The following is a 21,031-nucleotide window of genomic DNA, read 5'->3' as shown; positions in this document are numbered from 1 at the left end:
GGCTAATAAGACGCAAAACCCAGATTCCTTTGGGCAAAACAGTTCATAATTTTCCGTGCTCAGAGTCATCCCAGCAAAAGCAAATAGTTGTAAAGATCTCTAGAGACCTCACAACCAGTACAGACAGATTCACAGATGTTTGTTGCAGTTCCTTGTGGATTTATGAGACATTTAAAGACTGAAATGACAGATATGCCACTTTCCTTATCAAAACAGACACACTACGTACCTACACCAAGGTGAACAATCACTTGCTTCCAAACAGGTGGGCAATTCACATAGTAACAAAAACGAGTCATTTTGGGGAGGGTTCAAGTAGCACTAGAATGGGAGGCCTCACAGCCCAGCCAGCCTGCACCTCCCTCAGGTACAGAGGTACAGGATCAGATGTGAGTGATTTCTGACAACACTTGAGAGCAGCAGGGTGCCTTGGCTGACTGCTGAACAAGCACCTATCTACAACCCTACACAGCTCTCCACACACATACTCTTTTCCTGCCATCTTTCCTGAAAATGAATAGCAAATGTCTCCATAATGTGAGGAGAACAGAAGGAAAACGAAACCACAGATGCAAAAAGGTGAATGCCTAACAACCAAACCCCTGCTCTTAGCCAGCGGGGAGGACGGTGTGAGACAGCAGAAGGGAGTTAAAGAAAACATGAAGAAAACTGGGAACAGCAAAAGGACTAATTTAATGAGAAAGAGTGAAGTATTTGTGGTTTGCTTTAATAACATGTAAGGAAGGAGCTGCAAGGTTACAAACAGCTGAAGAGCTGATTCACTAATGGAGAAAAAAATGTTTAGAGTGATTTATTGCGTTGAACTAGAGCTAGACATAAAGGAAAGGATGAAAAGGACCCGTGTCAGATTTGAACACTTCTGGTATTCATGTGGATGGTTCTTTTCAAGGTGCATAACGCAGCAAATGTGAAATCTCCTTAAAAAAGGAAAAACAAAATAAACTAAAAACAAAACAAAAAACCCAAACCAAACCTAAATTCCAGCAAGCAGTTCATGCAGGCACTATATGAAGTTCTACATAATTCACAGCTGTATCACTCATGAGTCTTGCACTCTGGAGATTAAAAGGTTTACAGCAGCCATGAAGTACCACCTGTCTCTCATCCAGGTTGATGCTCCTGTCTGCTGTTTTGGAAGTGCATTTAGTCATGCATTTTACTGTTTCTTTTTCACTAAAAATACTGGAGCATGATTCTTTTAGTTGTGTGTTCTTTTGATTCTGGAGATACTGAAATTGTTAGGGTGAGTGACCATTTTTGTGTGAAGAGCATTTACATGAACAGCGTGTGCTGAGCTGATCTTACTCTCTCCAGAGATTTTTGGGGTGTGCTTTTTCCTTTTCACAAAGACTAATTGCTCTGCCAGGCAAATGCAAGTTTTCTGATTGTCACCAGGCAACACAGGGCTTACAATTTAATGACTATGGGTTGGATCTTACTCTCATTAAAAGTCAATCACAAAATATCCATTAACTTCAAAAGCAGCAGGAACAAGCCCTAATTTTCCATCTGTGCTGAGTACATTAAAATTATTTCAGGCCTTAGCTAAAATTTTGAATAATTGCAGGCACCCTTATTTTGTATAATTTACATCATGTAAAATAATGAAAATGGAATTGTCTCTGTGTCTCCTACTCATATATATGTTATATGGTCCTTTACAAAACATAAAAGGCCTGGTCTTTCACCCTCCCTTATAGACTCTGGCTTTGGCAGAATTATCCTGTTCTCCATGACAGAGATGGCAAAGATGCAATAAGTAATATGTACGTTTGAAGCTTGTGGACTTAACACACACACAAAAAAAGTCTAAATACTAATTATCATAACAGAGCTCCTACCAGACTTCAAGGGGAAGATCAATTTGCATGAGCAGTGTGCTGTTTGAAAAACAGACCAGAACATGTGAATTTCTGAATTATGCATGACATCACTTCTAAACTTGCATAAAATTCAAATAAAACCACATTATTTTAAAAGCTAGGCAAAACGTTTGAAGATAACCTAAGCAAATTCACCTCACAGTTCCCTGATGGAACCCAGAAAGGAGCATTGTATTCTGTAAATTGAAATTTACCCCAGTCCAGCTCTGGATCACAGTAGCCCCATGCCCAGCTGAGTTATGTGTTGATGCACCACAATGCCACACGTGCTCGGTGTCTTGGCGCTGGTGATGCCAGGACAACCACGCAGTATCCTGCGGGATGAAACTCCTTCTCCAGTTTCACTGTCAGTCTGTCCTGGCCCAGCACTCCTTCCCTGTCTCCAGTCTAGGAATCAGTTCTACCCTTCCCACCCTTAGGGTGTCCCCCAAGGGTAACAGTGTCTCAGGACTGATCCAGCCCATCCACAGGTCACATCACACGAGTTCACAGAAAGGCAGAACCCACAGCCAGCACATCTCAGCACCAGGAAAACAAAAAAGGTCCTTTCTGAGACCTCCACAAATGGCAAAAAGCATTCTGAAATCCAAACACCTTCACACAGGGCTGCAGGTGGGTGCTTCAAAAGCATGCCTTTGACTCCTTAAAAAGCAGTGCAGAACTGCAGCAGGCTTTGGGGTGAACATGAAGAGAGAAAATGAGAGAAAAAAATGCCATCAATGGCCCAAGGCTACTCCCTGGGCAATCCCTGAATGATGGAATAAGCACTCAGACAGAGAGCCAGCGTAGCACTGCCTGTCTCATCAATCACAGCCCTTATGTAACGCAGCCAGCCCTTGTTTTTCTTACTATGAAAGCCTCTCATACTCACCAGGAGCAGTTCTTACTTGAGCTACAGTGAGATGCTATTCTTTTCTATTCTTTTCTTGCTCCTCTATCCTCTCCCTCTACCCACTTTTTCTTTTCTTTTTTTTTTTTTTTTTTCTTTAGTTGTACTGCAGCCCAAAAGCTCGCTCAGAGAATTTTCCATGCCTGGCTGCAAGAAGTCTCACCAAAACCATAAACACCAGTATTTTAATATCAAGATTTCTGAAGGACCTGTTTTTAGGAGCTGGTCAGTTATTTCCCAGCTTTCTCCCTGCTCACTTGGCTGCCTGTACAGATGAGGGGATGTAGCCTCACAAGCTCTGCCTCACCCATGCAGGTCTGCCATATGGCACAGGGACATCAGCACTTCTGCAGCCTCCCTGCTCCCTCCCACTCATCCCTGAGTTGTAGCTGTTCAGGAGAAAGCCTGGAAACCAAAGGAGTTCCAGCCTGAACTGCTCTCTCAAAAGTTACTTGCCTTGAAAACTTAGATACCAAAAGCCTTGCTAGAGCTTGACCTCCCTTGGGGGATCAGAGAAACCCTGGGAGACTGGCTGAACCAGGACAGCCCAGGGCTAATGGCAGTTCCAGTTTTCCTGGAGAATAGTCATAGGTCTGACAACTGCCACCCTACAGCCTCTGCAGAAATTAGGAACCAACCCGGGGACCAGCTGAGTCCTGTTAAATGAAACCACTCCATTCCCATTTTATTTGGGGAATGGGAAAGATGGGGAACTTTCAGGGATTTTTTCCTTTGGCAGAAAACTAAACCCCAGAGTGTAGTTCCCACGCTGAGATGGGATGCAGCCTTCTCTGAAGCACTGACCTTCCCACTGCCTGAGAGTGCCTTGTAACAGGCAGCTGAAGGAAACACCACCCTCTGTTCAGGTAACTGCACACAGCTTGCAATCCACACCAGTTTTGCTGATTGCCTTTGAGAAGGCAATTGGCAGGAGCAGCTTTTTGTAATCATATATATTGTTCCATACTGGCTTTCCTAGTCTCTGCTAAGAAAAGGCAATTCTCTTTATTTGTTCCCAGGACCTGCAATATAACTTCTGTCCGTCAAAGGTGCAAATTATATTACTTTCTTATCCAAACGCAGCTACAACACAATGACCGGAGCAGCATTCACTGTAATCACTAAAAATAGTATTAGAAATTCATGTTCTGGGGATAAAATGTAAAGGTTTCCTTCTATGCAGATGGCATTCCATATAATAAATTGATCCTGATGTTCATGAATCATGCACGATAAACACCTCCTGAATTTGAAATCCTTGATTCATAGGCCAAGTACAGCTTAGCCAAGAACAAGACAGTATTCCCCATTCTTCTCACTGCAATCCTCTTCACCAAGTGTATTCTTCCATTTCCCTCAAATCCCTCAAAACCTTTCCTTTACTGTTTTGGTGGTTTTCATAAAATGAAAGTACTCCCTCAAAGAAACGATCCACACATATACGCTTGTAAGTCGTATTTTTGTGGATTGCTGCTCTTACATTGCCTGTTCTGTTCTTCTTTGTCACATATCTGTTTATGAGCACCCCTTGATAGATTACCCTGAATTTAAATTTCCTTGCTTAATGGGGACTGGACTGAAAAGTTTTTCATATCTCAGTTGTTTTTAATCCATATTTAGACAAATTAAAACTACCCTGTTTTTAGCTGCCCCACACTCACCAGAACAGATTTCTTAAAAAGCTCCATACAGTTCAGAGGTGTTTAGACCTTTAAAGTCCAATGAGACTAATGACAGAGCTATATCAGTCTGCAGAAGCTAAGTTAAAGCACAAGTAACAACAAGCTGCACTGGAAACAATCAACCTTGCTTCTTCCTATGAGGCAGAAATAAATCCTTTTCGTATCCTCCACACACACATCTGATACACCAAGAGAGCCTGCGCAAGGTCACCTCTGCAGCAGTGTGCCCATCTCCTGCGAAACACCAGAGAGCTTTCAGTCTGAGTCAGGCAGATAAAGTGTCCCAGAGCATGGGTAATTTTACCAGTAACCCGGCAAAAACAGTGGAAGAGAGTGAAATTCAAATTTAGTGGGGGTTGCAGATGTGCTCTGTCCAAATCCAGCTACGATTGCTGGCAGCTGCCAAACCTGAACACTTAACCTTCACCATGGCCACAGCAGAGAAGGCAGAAGGCAAGGCAAGACGTCATTCCCTGGCAGCAGTTCCCAGCCTGTTGCACGAGTCGGTGCTGTGATCCCGGTGCAGCAGCCAGGGACCTGTGTGAGCCGAGACAGGGGCGTTTCACTGCTGGGGCCCTGCCAAAGCTGCCTGCCAGCAGAGGGATGGGGCAAGCTGGTGGTGGCCCTTCAGGGGAGTCACTAACACAGTGACCCCCAAACTGAAAGCGGTAACTCCAGCGTATGTAATTCAAAGCCCCCCTGCCCCAGCTGGGTGGTGGGAGTGTCTTTTCCAAGGACAGTCAAGGCAGTTAAAGTAAACATAGTGTGTGTGTGATGCCAGGATCATGTGTTAATGCTTGTTTGCTCCATGTTTAAAGTTCCTTATTTGAGAGTAAAGTCACCTACCTTTTTTTTGTTTGTTTGGTCTGGTTTTTGTAGTATAATCAAACTAAAACATGGACAGGGTTGAGATTTGATCACTGTGCTTTCACAGCTCTTAGGATGGTAAATCCAGGTACCACTATTTAAGAGATTTAGCCCTTGTGGATAGCAGGTTTTCTAAGGAGCTACCCTGGTGTTAAGCAGGAATAAACAGCATAGCGAACAATGGTTTAATAGAAAGCAAGCTCAAAATGCCAAACGGTTGAAGAGGATAGGGGAATTTTGCTGTGGTTACTGTTGTTTCATGCACACTCTAGTCTGGTTCTTATCTATTTTCCTTGCATCACATTCCTTTCAAAATTACCAGTTACTTTGTTATCTACCCATACACGGGCATCCCACCAGCAGAGGCACTAGGTAGGTCTAACTCTATGATACCAAAGTCACCAAGCTCCTCATTACAAGACAACCATACAATTCTTTCCTAGCATAAGGAATGCCAGAAAAAGAGAAGACAGGCATCCTAATTAGAAACTCTCTCTGAGATGCAGTGTCTCAATTGCACAGACAACCACTGGAGTGCAATTGTCTTTGTCCAAGATTAATTATATGCTTGGTCATTCTGCTAAACCTTCCTTTGAGAGCAAGAATTAATATCATTTATAATGTTGCCAACCAAAAGCTGTGGTGGAACCAACCAGTTGGTTTCACATAAAGCACCAAATTGCCTTTGGATGGCCACTGTCACTACCAACCTAATCCCAATTGGAAACAAACCTTGGAGCAAACATCTAGGTGCTCTGGATGTCAAATAGCTGTGCCCTGAGCATCCCTGGGATGTACTGCTGCTGCTTCAGTCCCTCCACAGAGCACCGAGGCTGTCGTGCACCTCGAGGCAAGGAGCAGGGACCTGCCTCGCGGGCCAAAAACTCTGTGCACAGAAAAGCAGGGCCAAACCAGCACCTCAGCATGCAAAAATTGTAAAGCAGTGCCCTCAAATTTAGTAAGAACTAAATCTTATCCTTAGGACACACCTTCACTGGTCAGCTGGGTGACTTGAAACCCCATTTTTAGCCTTTTGTTTAACCATGAAGGATCAGGGTAGAAACTGTGACTTCCAATAGTTATCAGAGCTGAGCTGCTCAGCCATCAGCCGAGTTACCTGCCACCAAGACTTTTTAATGCCTGACCTGAACACGTTGTACCCTTCCCAGCACGGGAACAAGCACAGTTGCCACAGCACCCAGAGTCTAAACTACACATAAATGCATACCCATGGTAAAATTGGATGTGCAGGTTCCCATTTCACAATTAGAATACAGCTCTGAGAAAGAGTGAGGTAATTCAGCACTGGGGGGGAGGGGGGGAGGTGTGTAAGAAAAGCAGTGGCAAGATGTTTTTGAAACTTGGCACAGAGGAACTGAAGTTTCTGAACTGAGGATGTTCTTCCCATTTGAAATGCAAAGGGGTTTAAAGAATGATGAAATTTGCATCCTTATCTTTATCCCTTTCACTTTCTCCAAAAAGCCCTAGCCATATAAATATAGACTACAACTGCCAGTGACAGCCAGGAGTCTGAATATTTTATACAAAAGGCAGCACATGAATTAGCCTTTCCTACAGTTTATCAGAAGTGAAATGTGCTGTCTGATCCCAAGGCTTACCTTGGCTGAAGTCTCACGACGGTTTCCTGGCATCTCAGAGCCACGTTCTGTGTACAGTCATTAGCTGAGGATCCAGCCTTGCCCTGCCACTCCGGGAGGCCTGGCAATGCACATTCCAGCTCCTGCAAAAAGCACACAAAATAAAAAAAAAATTTAAAAAGAAAATTGAATGTGCCCTGTCAGCATCGATTAGGCTTAGCTGAACGTTTTGCTTTAAGAGAAAAATTGCTCCATGAGGCTGGATACTGATTGTGGATCTTTGTTGGGTTTTTTTTGGTAGTAGTCTGGAAACATGTGGAAAACACACACTAGGAAATGTTCTAAACAAAGTAGTATGTTCTTTCACTGGAAAAGAGTTTTTGAAACCAAAGCAGACTGTAACCCATTTTCTATTTGTTAGTTAGATAACAGATTCCAGCTTCTGAGCTAAGAGGTGCTATACACAGAGCTCATTTGAATTTATTTACTCATATATCAGTAATTTTACTACTTGGCTATCATCAGAAAAATTCTGGCTGAAAAAGGCAAATGCAGTTCACTTCAATAAGATTTGCAAGGTTTAACCACTTTCCTCTTTTCCTTCCCTGGAATATGTGTAGCTTTATGAATAGAGAAGGAGGGAAAGGCATTGAGAGGAAAAAAAGTCACATGACCCAACCTGCCATGCAGAAAATACAAGAGCCAATTTAGACCAACAAACTGAGTAAGGGAAGAGGAATGAGACAGGTACACATATTACTCCAAGCTTTCAAAAACCAGCTGTAGGGCTGTGAAAAGATGTGTTCAGCACATGTAAATTTTCCTACCTATAAAATGGTCTGCAATATTTCCCTTGCATTGCAATGGGGTCAGGTAATGAAGTTCTTTGAAAATGTGATAATTAAAGTGGGACTTTTTTCCCCCCTTCTGTATTAGCTTTTGTAATCCAATATTTTAGTCTAATAGTTTATCAAATTAAAATACAGTGTGCTTTGCAAAACAACAGTGTTCACTTCTCTGGTAAAACCATGTGTCTGATTTTGCCAAAGCTTAGTTGGATTCCTAGAAGTCAAAAGTTGGGGTAGGAATGTTCAGATGGCAACTCAAGATGAAAGGAAAAGCTGAGGACAACAGTCCTGGCAATAAACCCTTGCAGGCTTGATGTTTGAGGACTTGGGTGGTTTGGAGTTGTTAATTTCTTTTTTTTTTTTTTTTTTTTTTTTTAATGTCTTTGTTACTGCTCATTAAGTTGTGTCATTAGGGTGTTAACGAGTAACCCTAGGGAAACACCCTTGGTGGAACCTCCATTTCTAAAGAGCAGTGAGATCCATTCCTGATGTGTCAAAGGCCTCCAACAGTAGAGTATTGTCTTTTATTTTATTATTGTTTCTTTTTCACTAAAGAGGGTGAGGCTTCTACAATGAAGTTGCATCTGCTAAGCAGTCTGTGAAGAAGGAAATCTCCAGGCATTGCTGAGAAGTCTCAGTGCTGCACAATCACTACCATGTTTTGTACACAAAACACTGTGTGGTTTGGAAGCAGCCAAAAATTAGCATCGTGGATAAACACAGGTTGAGATAAATAAACTTTTGTTTCACAAGTTAAATTTTTTTAAAAATCTAATTCCCCCTCAAAAATCACAGCACGTTATAACCCGTCTCTCTCAGAGCACCTGAATTACAGTACATGCATACTTTGCTGTGATTATAGAGCAGTTTAATCTGTCTTTGAACTCCAGAAAGTGCCTTGCATCCTTCACAGCCTTTATCCAACACACAAACACTTCCATCTCTCTGCAATGGAAGCACCATGCAAATATTGTAGCAGCACTTGGGAGCACAGCCCTGAATACCTCATGGTCAAAACAGAAAATAAGCCAGAAATGAATCCTGAGCAGAAGTGCTTCCTACACCTCCTGAAAATGCCAGTCCATCCAAGAAAATAGACATTTAATGGACAGTGAATTGAAGAGATTTAATCTGTGATGGGAGCTATGGTTCAAACATAAACAGAGTACACCTGGGAACTGAGGCAGAACTTGCAGACTGCCTGACACATTTGTGTGCTTGTGTAGCTGATGTCTCAACATCAGCTCTGGTTTTTGTATTCCTGTGCACTTAAAATCACAATTTTGTTGTCAAATTATTGGAAGCTCTTTGACATCCAGGCAATTTGCCCCTTAATTTATACTCAAAATAGAAAATTTCACTCAACAATCTTAAGCATTTCCAGCTCTAGGCATTGATTGTCAAGCCACCATTTCTTTTTTTATGATCATTTACCTTGATAGCAAGACTTTAAAACTGAACTTTGACTGTCTCTACCTATCTGCTAGCATGTCTAGTGTCCTTTTATAATTATGTCCCAGTAACAATAAGGAATTTGAGGATGACTCATTTAATAATCTGTATTCATGATTGTGCGTCAAAGGTGGGTGACAGGAGAAAGGACTGGGCAAGGAAAGCAGACTTTCTATTCCTCACCATCTGTTCTCACACTGACTCCCTGGAGTATGTTCTGGGCATATGCTTCTTCACCTCTTGAAGTCAAATAAATCCTAATTAATTTCATTTTCTATAGATTAATGTTGCAGAATTGCTAAAGAAACTCATGAAATCACAGGAAAGAAAAAGCCAAATAGCTGGAGTGCAGCAGTGTGATCACATTCCAGCAGCCTGCCTCTCTCCCCATATTTTGTTTGGAAAGGTTAGAGCTGCCTCCACACCCAGCTGCTGCCCCCAGAGAAATAACTGCACGCAATATGCAAAGCACAGTTTTACTCCAGTGGCATTGTATCATCTGTCAAGTGGTCCAGTGGAGTCATCTCATACTGCTCTTTTCTCTGGTACTCCGGTACTCTTAACAGATATATACAATCCTACAAACAAACTAGTTACTTCAGAGGAGCCTAGTACAGGGTTTTTTTGTTTGTTTGTTTGCTTTTTTAAATCGCCAGAGTACGGAATTGGGGAAAACCCGGACTGGATTTCCAAAAAAAAAGGGACTTGATGATCTCAGAGGTCCTTTCCAACCCGGCTGATTTTATGATTCTGTTTTTAGTTTTGAGGGAATTAATTCTACTCCATCAGAAACAGAATATTCTAATTTTAAAGGCACGGTTCTCTAAAAAAGCATCTCATGGGATTATAACACACAGGAGCAAACAGCAAACAGTTCCTTGGGTTATCAGAGCAACACCTTTAAAAGAAATAGTGGTCACTGCAATATTGTCATTGTTTCTCATGTCACAGACAAGTCAGGTTGGGGAAGTGAGGAGACTGTTGGAAAAGCACTCTATCAATAAACTCAGGAAAATGAGGATGAACTGTTCCATCATGTTGTGCAGTGCATCATGCTTTTCTTTCATAAATGCACGTACTCAGAAAGTGCTGGTTTTCAGCTTGACATCAGCTCCTTGTAAGGATTTATGGAGTGGCTTGGTGCAAGGTGTGTCACCAAAGGAAGGTATATAATGTGCACAGTGTTTGAAAGCATCACCAGGCCTGCCTCTAATAATAAAAACCTGCTGTATACACACGAACAACAGCCACTAGAAACAACACAGTAGCACTTTGCAATGGAGAATTGCTGCCCGTTCTCATCTAGGGCTGTTAACACAGGGAGCTGCGACAGGGTTTGGGAGGTCACAACACACCAAGGATCCCAGTGAGAGCTCACCCACACACAAAAAAATCCCCTTCTTGGGGCTCTTCTGCAAGAAGAATCTTGTTTTTCTTGGGCACTGTTGATGAACAATGCCAGATGCTTCCTTCCTTAAGAACAAAAGCCCCCGAGGCAGCTGAAGATGCAGCGAGTGAGCGCTCAGGGTCAGGGAGCATGTGCATCCTTACTAATGAGAATAAAGGCTTGGTAGATGTTTTCTCCAAAACAGCTTCCTTCTGCAAACCATTCCCAGGGGCAAACTCTGTCCATAACAGCACACACCACTGAACTCAGTTTGGATATAGGATATCCATCAGAAAGTCTCCCTTGTTACTGGGATACCTTTCCCACTATGAATGAGTGGAGTTACTGTTATGGAGGGATGTTTGCTTTGTGTTTATGTTGCCAATTACTCTCAAAGCTCTACACTACTCTCATCCTCAAGTGCTCCCATAAATCAGAGCTAAAATGGTGCCTACTCATCTTACATCTTCCATTATGCCAAGAGGTAGCATGGAGGCCCAGGACCACTTTTGTCTTTCCTAATTCAAGCCCTTGAGTGATGTGAAAATTATCTGCCTGACACTGTTTTTCCTTCCAGAGGCTGCGTACTTAAGTTGCACTGGCATTTTATGGCATTCTAATTAAATACCCATAAAGTTTCCCAGGAAAGAATATCAACATTTTCAGATAACCACTTCAGACCATGTAAAACACTACAGAGCAGTAAATCTGTGCTGTGTTGGCTTTCACTGGGTGAGAGATACAGGCAGGACACACCCAGGGAGAAGGCAGACAAGGGGCTTGGAAGTAGCTGAAAGAAAAACAGATGATCTATGAGGCAGATCTTGCCCTGTCTGCGACTTCTTCATGATTCCTATTCCTGATATGCCTCTGCTTGCTCTTCATAGGTCAAAATTCCCACCATTTTTCTTCTCAGTTGATAAACATTTACACCTCATCTTCCTGCAGTCTAAAGAATATTTCCTAGTAATGCAATACAGTTGCAAAAAAAAAAGCCAGTTATTGCTTATCTCTGGGATGAGCTCCAGAAGAACATGCAGGAAGATTAGGGCAAGAGTTTGATATTCCTTCTGTAGGAGACTGTGATAATACCATTGGGATGCCATTTGCTTTTCATTTTCCTTCTGGGATTCAAAAGTATTCTTCTAAGTTCTCACTTAGAAGGTAAGAAATTCTGTCCAAAATGATGAAATCCCATTATAAACTTGAAAAAAAAAGGTCCAAAATAATTCCTACTCTGTGATGGGTTTGAAGCACTGCAGAAAGTGCTCTGCAAATTTCTATCCACAGACAAGAAGGGAGGAGAGACAAAATGTAGCCAAATACATTATACATCAAAGAAGATATGTAAATACAGACATCTGTATTTACAGATATCAGGCTTTGTGCCGACTGCAGACCAGCAAATCTCCCAACATTAATATTAACTCTCTTGGATATGAGAATATTTCTAGCTGAGGAGTTAAATCTGCACCAGAGCTCTATCCCTTACACTGCACATCAGACATGACTTGGGAAACACCAGGGAAGAACAGAGGCATTATCAGCAGCTGCTGAGAGGTGGTAACTCCAGAGCTGACATAGCAAATGTACCTCCACAGACAGCAGCAGAAGTTTCTCCATTTCTAGTCTTCTTTTATACCCTTTAGAAAAGTTATAGTTCTGCTCTCCTCAACTCAACCTGGGAAGCTTGTGAGCAAGAGCTCTGCTACCAGAATCTGTGTTGGAATAGACTTGTCATTTAAAGATGAGAAAAACAGAAATCAATATAAAGGGAAAGTATTAAAACTCTCTATTGGCAGTCAAAATACCAGCACAAGAGATCCTCAATCAAACAAACAAAACAGAAAATGTCTAATCAAATGCTGCAACTAACAAGTTTTTTTTATATTTGGTGCAAGGAAACACAGAAAATCTAAAGAGAGATATCTTCAGCCATGCTCTGTGCTCACATGGGCCAGCAGTTGCAACACAGCCCTCTCTGCAATTCCCTGGCTGAAAGAAATTGCCTGTGGTTACAGGACAGTTCCAGGACCACAGGTCCCCAAAAATCATGGTAGATTATTGTGGGGTCTCAATCACATCATGAATTACCAGGGGGTCCCACTTTGCATTTCAGAAGTTGTGTTTGCTCAGACACCGTGCCACGAACCTACTCCTGGCAAGGTTAGTTCTTTACCTGATTTTCCTCATGGCTTTTTCCATTTTCTAGCTTTGCAATGGGCTTGGGTTTCCTCAGCTTTAGGTTGCCCATTTCAGGCTTTAGAGCACAGTCGATCACAGCCTGTTGTCTGTGCTGCTGAGCCTCTTGCAAAGGCAGCTGCCTTTCCTCTAAGACAGCACCGTTGTCCGGATAATTTTCTTTGTTATCATCATCTCTGTAAGAAAGTAAAATTGAAATGCATCAGGCAGGATTTCAGACAGCTGTCAAAACATTATGGAGGAAAAAGAGCAACAAGTTCTTAGCTATTCACGGCATATTGCTTTTGCTTTTACCAGTTTGAGTGGTCTACACATCAAACATTGCATATGTCAGTAATGTGAGTCGAAACTACTGTTGGCATTATTACACATTCAACTGCAGAGCTATTTAAATAAGATTAGTTTCAGAGGCACTATTTGGCTTTAGCCCTGTAGTTCACATTCTCCAAATAAAACCTGAAGCTGTCCTTTTAATGCAGAAGACCTTTCCCCACTCAATGATTCACCATAAGTTATAATCTCACAAAAAAAGTCATTGTATACAACAGTTCCTCTCTACAGTCTCACTTCCTTTCTGACAGGCTCTGGTTTTGAGGGCTTTTGAACAAAGTGAGGGTAGGGTCCGAACAGCCAGAGGTGTGTTTGGGTGGAAGGGACAAGTGCCATGTGCTCCCAGTTTGGCAAAAATGTCCTCCTGCATAGCAGCACACCTGGTGGTTTAAGCAGACACTGTTACTTACGAGTCCTCAGGTAACCACCGAGTCTGGGACAGACATTTTCAGTCTCCACCCAGCCTACAAGGTGCAAGCTGTCCCAAGAAGACCTTGCAAGTCCTATCCACGCCCAGTCACTCCAGCCTTCCCCTGGTGGCATCTCCCTGGCTCCATTAGGAAAGTTTCCGCAGTGCAGGATGCTGGGCTGCCTGATCAGCTGGCAGGATGAGCAGGTCGGCATTACTGCTCCAAAATCCCTGGCTGTGGCTTAGTTTGCAGGGGGAATTTCAGATGTTAGCTTCAGCTGGTAAAATCCTAACGGTTTAGCTAAGAGGTGATCTCTCTCCTGGTGTGAAACTTTCCCAAGTGAGGGAGTCAAGGACTATTGAATTAAATACCTCTGAGACTTTTTCTTTTTTCTTTTTTTTTTTTTTTAGAAAGCATAACTTTCTAGTTCAATGTTTTCTCCTGAGGATTTTGAGCTGCCAAACTCGCTTTCCATCTGTGGCCCATCACCATCCAGATGGATGCTCACAGGGTGCCTGTGGAGCCGAACACCATTGCTGCCCATGCCTTCTGCAAGTGTGCTCCAAGGCAGTTGTTATAGTTACAGCGTAGGGTGCTTTATAGCCCACGGGCATCTCAACAACCTGCACAAGTGCTGCTAATTTTAAGGTATGATCTGACTTTAAAATCTTTCTGAAAGGTTAAGTCGCACAGTCTAGCAATCAACATACACTAACGCAGCCATGAGGGAGATATGCCTCAAGAATACTTCAGATAAATTATAATTTGAGGGATTTTTTTTTTCAAAGAGACACTCATCAATAAGCATATCCTTGCACAGTGGCAAAACTCCACTTACCACTACTTTGAACCAGCTGCTGTACAGTAAAATTATTATTAGCAACCAAAGCTGCATCTCAATGACAGTAACATAATGTGAAGTTAAGAATACAGACCATAACATGTTTACTCATATAATAACATCAGTAATTAATCTTAATATTGATTACACAAAAGTACAGTAGACAAATGTGCGTTTCCCAGAAATACTAATAGACTTTGCAGGTAATACCCGAGAAATTCTGCATTCCCTTGAGAATAAATGTTTGTTTCTAATGCTTTAACAGAAGCACTCTGGCAGCTTCTTTTGCTGCCAATGGATTTCAGACAGAGTAGGATACCTGGGACTGGAAGTGCCTGCTTGATCTTCATGCACAGAGTCTGAATCCCCGTCACACCTTGAAAATGAATACAAGATAATTGCTGACTTTCTGCCGGCTGCAGAAACTTAGCTTTTAATAACATGACAGTGCAGCTCAAAGTACAAATACATTTATTCTTCTCACACCTTAGTTAGAGTCACTTAATGCCATAGCTTCTCCATGACAGTCCAAATCTCAGAGGAAGAGAAGGACTTGAGATGTTATGTGTGCACAATTTGAAACATCATTTTCAGACAGATGAATGTAATTACAAGGAATTCAGGTGTTACCATAAAAATACAGGAAAATTACAAGAAATTCTGTATTTTAATTGCATATAGTATAATTCACTTTAAACCCCAAAATTACTAGATACAATTATCTAAGGGTGTTTTTCTCCTAAGCTCACAAAAATATTAACTATCATGGAGCAGTCACTTTTTGTGCAGCAGGAAAAAGAATCCCCAACTAAGTTATAAAGTGATCATTAAGTCTTAAAAAAGTGAACTAGCAGAATGTTTTAAGATGCCTGAAGAATCATAGTGGTTTACATCCCCTCAAGTTACAAACAACAGAATTCTCCTAAGGCTGCCTAATCAAAAGAGAAATCTGGATAAATATGCTAAAGAACAACCACTCAGAGCTGAACATTATATTGTGGCTGCATAGCTGAACTTTGCAGGATGATATTCCTGCAAAGCCCAGGAGCAAATAAACACGCATATATATGCATACACTCCTAAAATATCGATACACCCTGCCTGCTACTATTTCTGGGGAAAAGTCGGGGCTCTCTCCTCACCCTCAGTTTGTACTCACAGGGCACAGACACTAAGCAGGCCTGGATCTCTTGGAGTTTGCTGGCAGAGGAGTCTCTTCATTATGGGGGGAGCAGCCTGTGCTTTCGCTGACTTCTTAAATTTTGAGCAGAGCTGCCCCACTCAGAACGGAGCACATTCGGTGATACATCCATAGCTCTGTGTTGTGATTTGATGGTGAGGTTTTTAATGTGTTCCTCTTTCCCACCAGTCTTGTGCTGGTGTCTATATCAAAAGTCAGACTGCAGCAGAAAATATTTAAAGGGACACTCAAGTGTTTACACTTCCTGAATACATCAGCATATGGATGAAAGCATTTGCTGCTGGCAACTGGAACTCAGAACTCCAGTTGCAGATGGCCCTTAATCACACAATATTCCTGCAACCAGCGCAGTTCTCCCCATAAGGTAAAGTGGGATGATGGGTGTAAGACAGGGGCTGATGTACAAAATGGATAAATTCACTATTGAAATCTGTTTTCCTTTGCCTCTAGATGCCAGTCACACCTTCCCCTCTGGTCTGTCACTACCTTATGGATGTCTGGCACCAGCGAGGTGTGAGTGTGGACATACTGGGGTTATGAAGAAGGAAACCCGGTGTAAAAGGAACCAGGAACATGGATGGACAACATGATGGAATATTTCACAGGGAGAAAAAAATAGAAAGGAAATGCACTGTGAGGAGAGAGTGTCAAGGTCAGAGCTGGGTGGACAGAGCTCCCAGCACAGACACAGTAGTAGTAGGGTGAGATGCCACGGGATGTGCTGTGCACCCTGGGCCAGCAACAGCCAGCAAAGGCCGGGGACCTCCTAAAGGGACAAACTCTCCCTCCTGTGTGTGCCTCAGAAAGAGGGGGTGGGAGGAAGCATCTCTGCCTTCGGTTCCACTCACCCCCTCCTCCCCCAGTCACCACACTTGGCAACCTTCACTCCTGAAAGACCATCTTGGCAATCAGGAACACTCTCTGGAAGGACAATTGGTGACTGAACACAGGTCCACCCACCAGGTCTGTGTGTGCACACTTCTTAACTGGAGGAAGTGCCTGGGGGTTATTTTCCTGAGCTGACTCAGTGTCTAAGGCGACCTGGAGAAGCAGAGATCCTAACTCAGCATCCAGCGACTGACAGAAGACACAAAACAAGACAGAACTTATAAACAACATAAATGAGCATGACAAAATGAATTTGAGCAACTGGATAACAGCAGATAGGAAGGATAAGCAATAATGAATCTGAGAACACCATGTAATTTTAAAAGACTGTGAGGAAGTTCAGAAGCAACACTCTCTGAAATCGCTAACAGAAATTTCTGTCTGTGTAAAAATAAACATTAACCAGGAATCTCACTCACACAAGGTAGTGTTGGAGACTACGACCATAGCAGGACCTTTAAAAAGATTAATTCCTGATATAATGCAAATATCCATCATTAAAGCACAGTGTTTTTATCTTGGCTTCTTAAAGAAATACGTCTTATGTGTCCAAGCCACCTGTCCACATGTATCAAAACAGACATGCACACATTCCCCCCCTCTCACCAGTAACTTGTAAATCTTTTTGTCCAACAATGGCTGTATTTAACAAATAGAGTGATATTCAAGACTTTTAGTGATAGCCTGTGGCCATGTGGCAGAGAGGGTTCCCACCAACCAATAACTGCAGCAGTGTCTCACTCATTCCTAAAACACCAGAGAATACGCCAGGACAGCTTCAAGCTATAAATCCATATGGGCTGGAGCTTACATGAGGCTTTTGACAAAAGCAGTGGTATGAATCCTTTTCCTTCAGTACCCAATTTAACTACTGACAGATGGATATGTCCCTCAAAAGTAAGTACATCCAGTACCAGACCAGTAAGGTCTTGTGGCATGGGCCAGAATCAGGTCAGAGATGGGATCCCATCTAGCTGGACTGCTGCTCTGATTCCATACAGTACTGCCCTATATGTTTCTTCCAACTGGCTTACCAAGATTAAACCAGATTTGTTTAATGAGATCAGCTTCTTTACCTTCCATTTTCACCTTTCCATAGGAGCCATGTGAAAACTGATCCTTTTTGCTGACTTGACCTTTAAGATGTTCACATGAACAACTTCCAAACCAGGCTGCATCCATGGCCTGGCTTCACACCCCCAGGCACTTGCCTTGTCTGGAGAAATGTTCGTGAAAGTACCGTATCACTGATTATATATCATTTGGGAAGCCCTGATTTTGTCTTTAGAGCAAATAAAGACAGAAATTGTTAAATGAGGGTGTCTAAAGTTGCATGGCAAGCTCTCTCTTTCTTCTGCTAAATAAAAGTAACCTATTTTCAGACACGGCCAGCACAAACAATGAGTGCTGAAATCAGTAAGAATTGTGTATTCTCAGCAGTTCTGAAACACGGGCTCTGGGGGCAGGCTCTAAACAGGACTTAGGAAAATTAGCTCTGGAAACCAAGTTTGTTCATCTGGACAATGCTTTTCAGATGTCATTGTTCACTCGCTTTGTTTTCCAAAAGCACGGTTCTACTCCTATTTGGAAATACAAGATTAAAAATTAAAACCTCCAAAACAGAACCAACAGCAGCTGAAATGAGGGAGATTCAGCCTTCAGGCAATGCCTGGCCCAGCCTAGCTCTGCTATTCTGCTGCCTCCCAGTCTGCACCCCTCTCCCTCTCCCCCGGGGCAGGGCTGGCACCACACACTTGGCTTTTATACCTTCCTGGCTCTTGGCTCAATATTGAGCCCCACAGAGAAAGACCATCACCTCTGGGTCCCAGAAACCTCACGGGGCAGACAGGCCTGGGGGCTGCTCCAGGGGAATCTCTACAGGAAACAATGGTTGTACTTAAGGATAGAGAGAAGGGAAGGAGGAAAAAAACTTAAAAAGATGTAGTATCTGTAATCTGGCTATTTTTCTGTGAAGGGGAAGCATCCTGCAATTTTACAGACCACAATTCATCTCTTAAATAATGGGAATATGGGGGAGGGGAGGGGAGGAAGAAACAAACCCAAAAACTCTGTGATTTATTAGCTTCTGTGCAATCTTTCCATATCTGCCACAATCACACAAAATGCATGACTAAGTTAAAATATTAAATGAAGCAAGGCAATGTAAGCAAATAAAGCAAAGCCATATAAGAGATGGAAATTCTTTGGATCCCTATGAAATCTTACTTTTCCTGTAGTTATTATAATAACACCTAGGGATGGCTCAGACAATTACAACTTGGCCTGCTTTCAGAATGTATGTTGTCCCCACAACAATTAGGTAAATAGCTCACTGTCCAACAAAGGTATTTTAAATTATGAGCATTTTAACAGTGTAATACTCACCTAATGCACAAACAAATCTAAAAACCATTTCCCTCCTGAAAAACTGCTTGACACCTTACTGCTGAGGAATCTCCCCAAAAACCTTTTGAAATAATAAAAAGCATGCAAGATAATAATGTAGAGAATACCAGTCTTGAAGTGGTTTAGACTAAAACAAGACATAGACTATTTTATTTGTAATAGTTCCTAAAGCATTTGCCTTTCTAACTTTCTGATGTTCTGTTCTGCTGTCTCTGTAAAACAACAAGAAAAATCAACATACCTATATATCTTTATGATCATTATATGTACAAAAGGCTCTCTAATGACTTTAAAGAATTGATTATGAAGAAATGACATATTTGGTACTTGGCCCATCTAAATAATGTATAGGTGTTTTTTCAAAATATTTGCAAAGAATTCTTTTCTCTAATGATGCTTGTGGTAAATACAGACCATGTGTCCTTAGAAAACTGACATGCTTGTGTTTGTCAGGATCCTCAGTACCAGAAATGAGCAATATTTTGACAGGATATTTATCCTACACTGAAAATCATGCACTTAAGCATGGGTGATGTGCACCAAGCATATATTCACCCAAAATACAAAATTCACTGCCAAATGGTCACGGAGCATTTATAAGCAGCTGCTTCATGCAATCCTTCCCATAGTCACTAATATACCTTAGGTTACAGAAAACTGAATCAAAATATATGACACATAGCTTGGGGCTTCTCACACACAACTCACAATTATTCTCTACAGTAACTAAACTCATCATTCTTTTGCAAAAATAAGGACATCTTTAAAGTGCTCACTTACTCTGCTAAAGCTGTCGTGTTGAAGGAATTCTCCTGAATGCTGAAACAGAAACAAGAACACATCAGATAAACCAGCAAGGCAGACGGGCTCCCTGTATCCTTCTCAGTTGTGGGAACACATGCACCAACATGGCATTGCAAGGCACGTCTCTGTGTGTTCGCTCTACATGCACGGCAGTACCTTGGGCTGCTCTGCACATGCTCATAATCAAGGAACCACAGGGATTAGTCCTGCAACACTCACAAAGCCTCTCCAGCAGCGCCCTGAATTAACACAGGGATGCAGGTAGGCTGGGAGGCTCAGAATGGGATCATATTCTTTTATCACTGTAACTGTGCTGCTCATAAAGGCTTAGGTTTACAAACAAGTGTTTGGCGTTCTGTGCTTTAAATGTTTTATCTACGTTATTGGCTCGTCAAACGCAGTGGTTTTTATGACTTAAATAAGGTTGCTCAGCTGAGCTCTCTGGAGGTTTTCTTCTTGTTTAGTGGTCTCTTACGCTCTCAGCTCATGGCCAAACCCCAGGGGATTCCATGAAAAAAATAAACTGGCAGAAAGGACAGTTCAAGTAGGAAAAGGTTATTAAGATAACAGCAAGCAGTAGATGAAACCATTCCTGTGAAAGGAATAGGCTGCTGTGCTCCTGCAACAAAAATGTTTCTGATCTGATGTAATACGTTCAGAAGGGTCAGCTCAGGGTATTGCAAACTGCTGGTTTTGAGGCAGCAGTGGAATTCCCCTCCTCCCCCCGGAACAACACCCCTCAAATCCAGTAAATACACTCTTGGATCATCCCGGGATCTTATAGCAGCGAGGTAGGGGGAGGGGGTGGAATCTCACTGCTACATACCAGAGACGGGATTTTGCTGCTGTTGTTGTTGTTTGGGTTGGAGGGGGGAGATGGCAATGCAAACAGCAACGTCTTATGAGCACTCCTGTTTGTGACAAAGGCATCTCGCAGGCGGCAGCATCAAGCGGAGCAGGGATAAAGAGAGGCGCGTCCTCCTCCTCCTCCGCGCAGCAGCTTGTGTGGTGTTGACACACATTTCCCAGGCAGCAGTCGCAGCCAGGAATCGCAGCCCCAGCAATTGCTTTTCTTTCACCAGCAGCGCTAACAGTGCATCTCACCTTCACCCCTTCCCAGCCTCCCTGCCTGCTTGCACACACTGCCGGCTTTTTTCTTTCCCTTATTTGTACACAATTTACACGACGGCATGAATTACCTGGGGATCAGAATGTCACAGCCAGTCTACAGGGACTCATGCCCTACAGAGTAGCACGTTTTGTGAAGGAAGGGTTTAGAGAAAAGCTAAATTCAATGGTTAGCAATCAAATCCTCCCTTAAA

The 21,031-nt window shown here is 42.4% G+C and overlaps 1 protein-coding gene across 3 annotated transcripts in view; it reads right to left on the bottom strand.

Moving 5' to 3' along the window:
- FAM13C (family with sequence similarity 13 member C) overlaps positions 1–20,811 on the bottom strand; it is a 49,685-nt gene extending 28,874 nt beyond the window's left edge. For 2 of the 3 annotated variants that reach the window (XM_027898261.1, XM_027898259.1), the window contains exons 1-4: positions 19,686–20,811; positions 14,730–14,786; positions 12,807–13,005; positions 6,962–7,083 (exon numbers count right to left, since the gene is read on the bottom strand). In XM_027898261.1, coding sequence (XP_027754062.1) covers positions 6,962–7,083; positions 12,807–13,005; positions 14,730–14,786; positions 19,686–19,747 — 440 coding nt within the window. In that variant the 5' untranslated portion in view covers positions 19,748–20,811. The remainder of the gene's footprint in view (positions 1–6,961; positions 7,084–12,806; positions 13,006–14,729; positions 14,787–19,685) is intronic. The other variant, XM_027898260.1, reaches the window with a different exon arrangement.
- Between the last annotated feature and the right edge of the window lie 220 nt (positions 20,812–21,031).

This window comes from Empidonax traillii, unplaced genomic scaffold (genome assembly GCF_003031625.1).
Source record: "Empidonax traillii isolate 1590-97213 ecotype Southwest subspecies unplaced genomic scaffold, ASM303162v1 scaffold588:size748185, whole genome shotgun sequence".
Lineage (NCBI taxonomy): Eukaryota > Metazoa > Chordata > Aves > Passeriformes > Tyrannidae > Empidonax > Empidonax traillii.
This window is presented reverse-complemented; position numbering and strand designations above follow the sequence as displayed.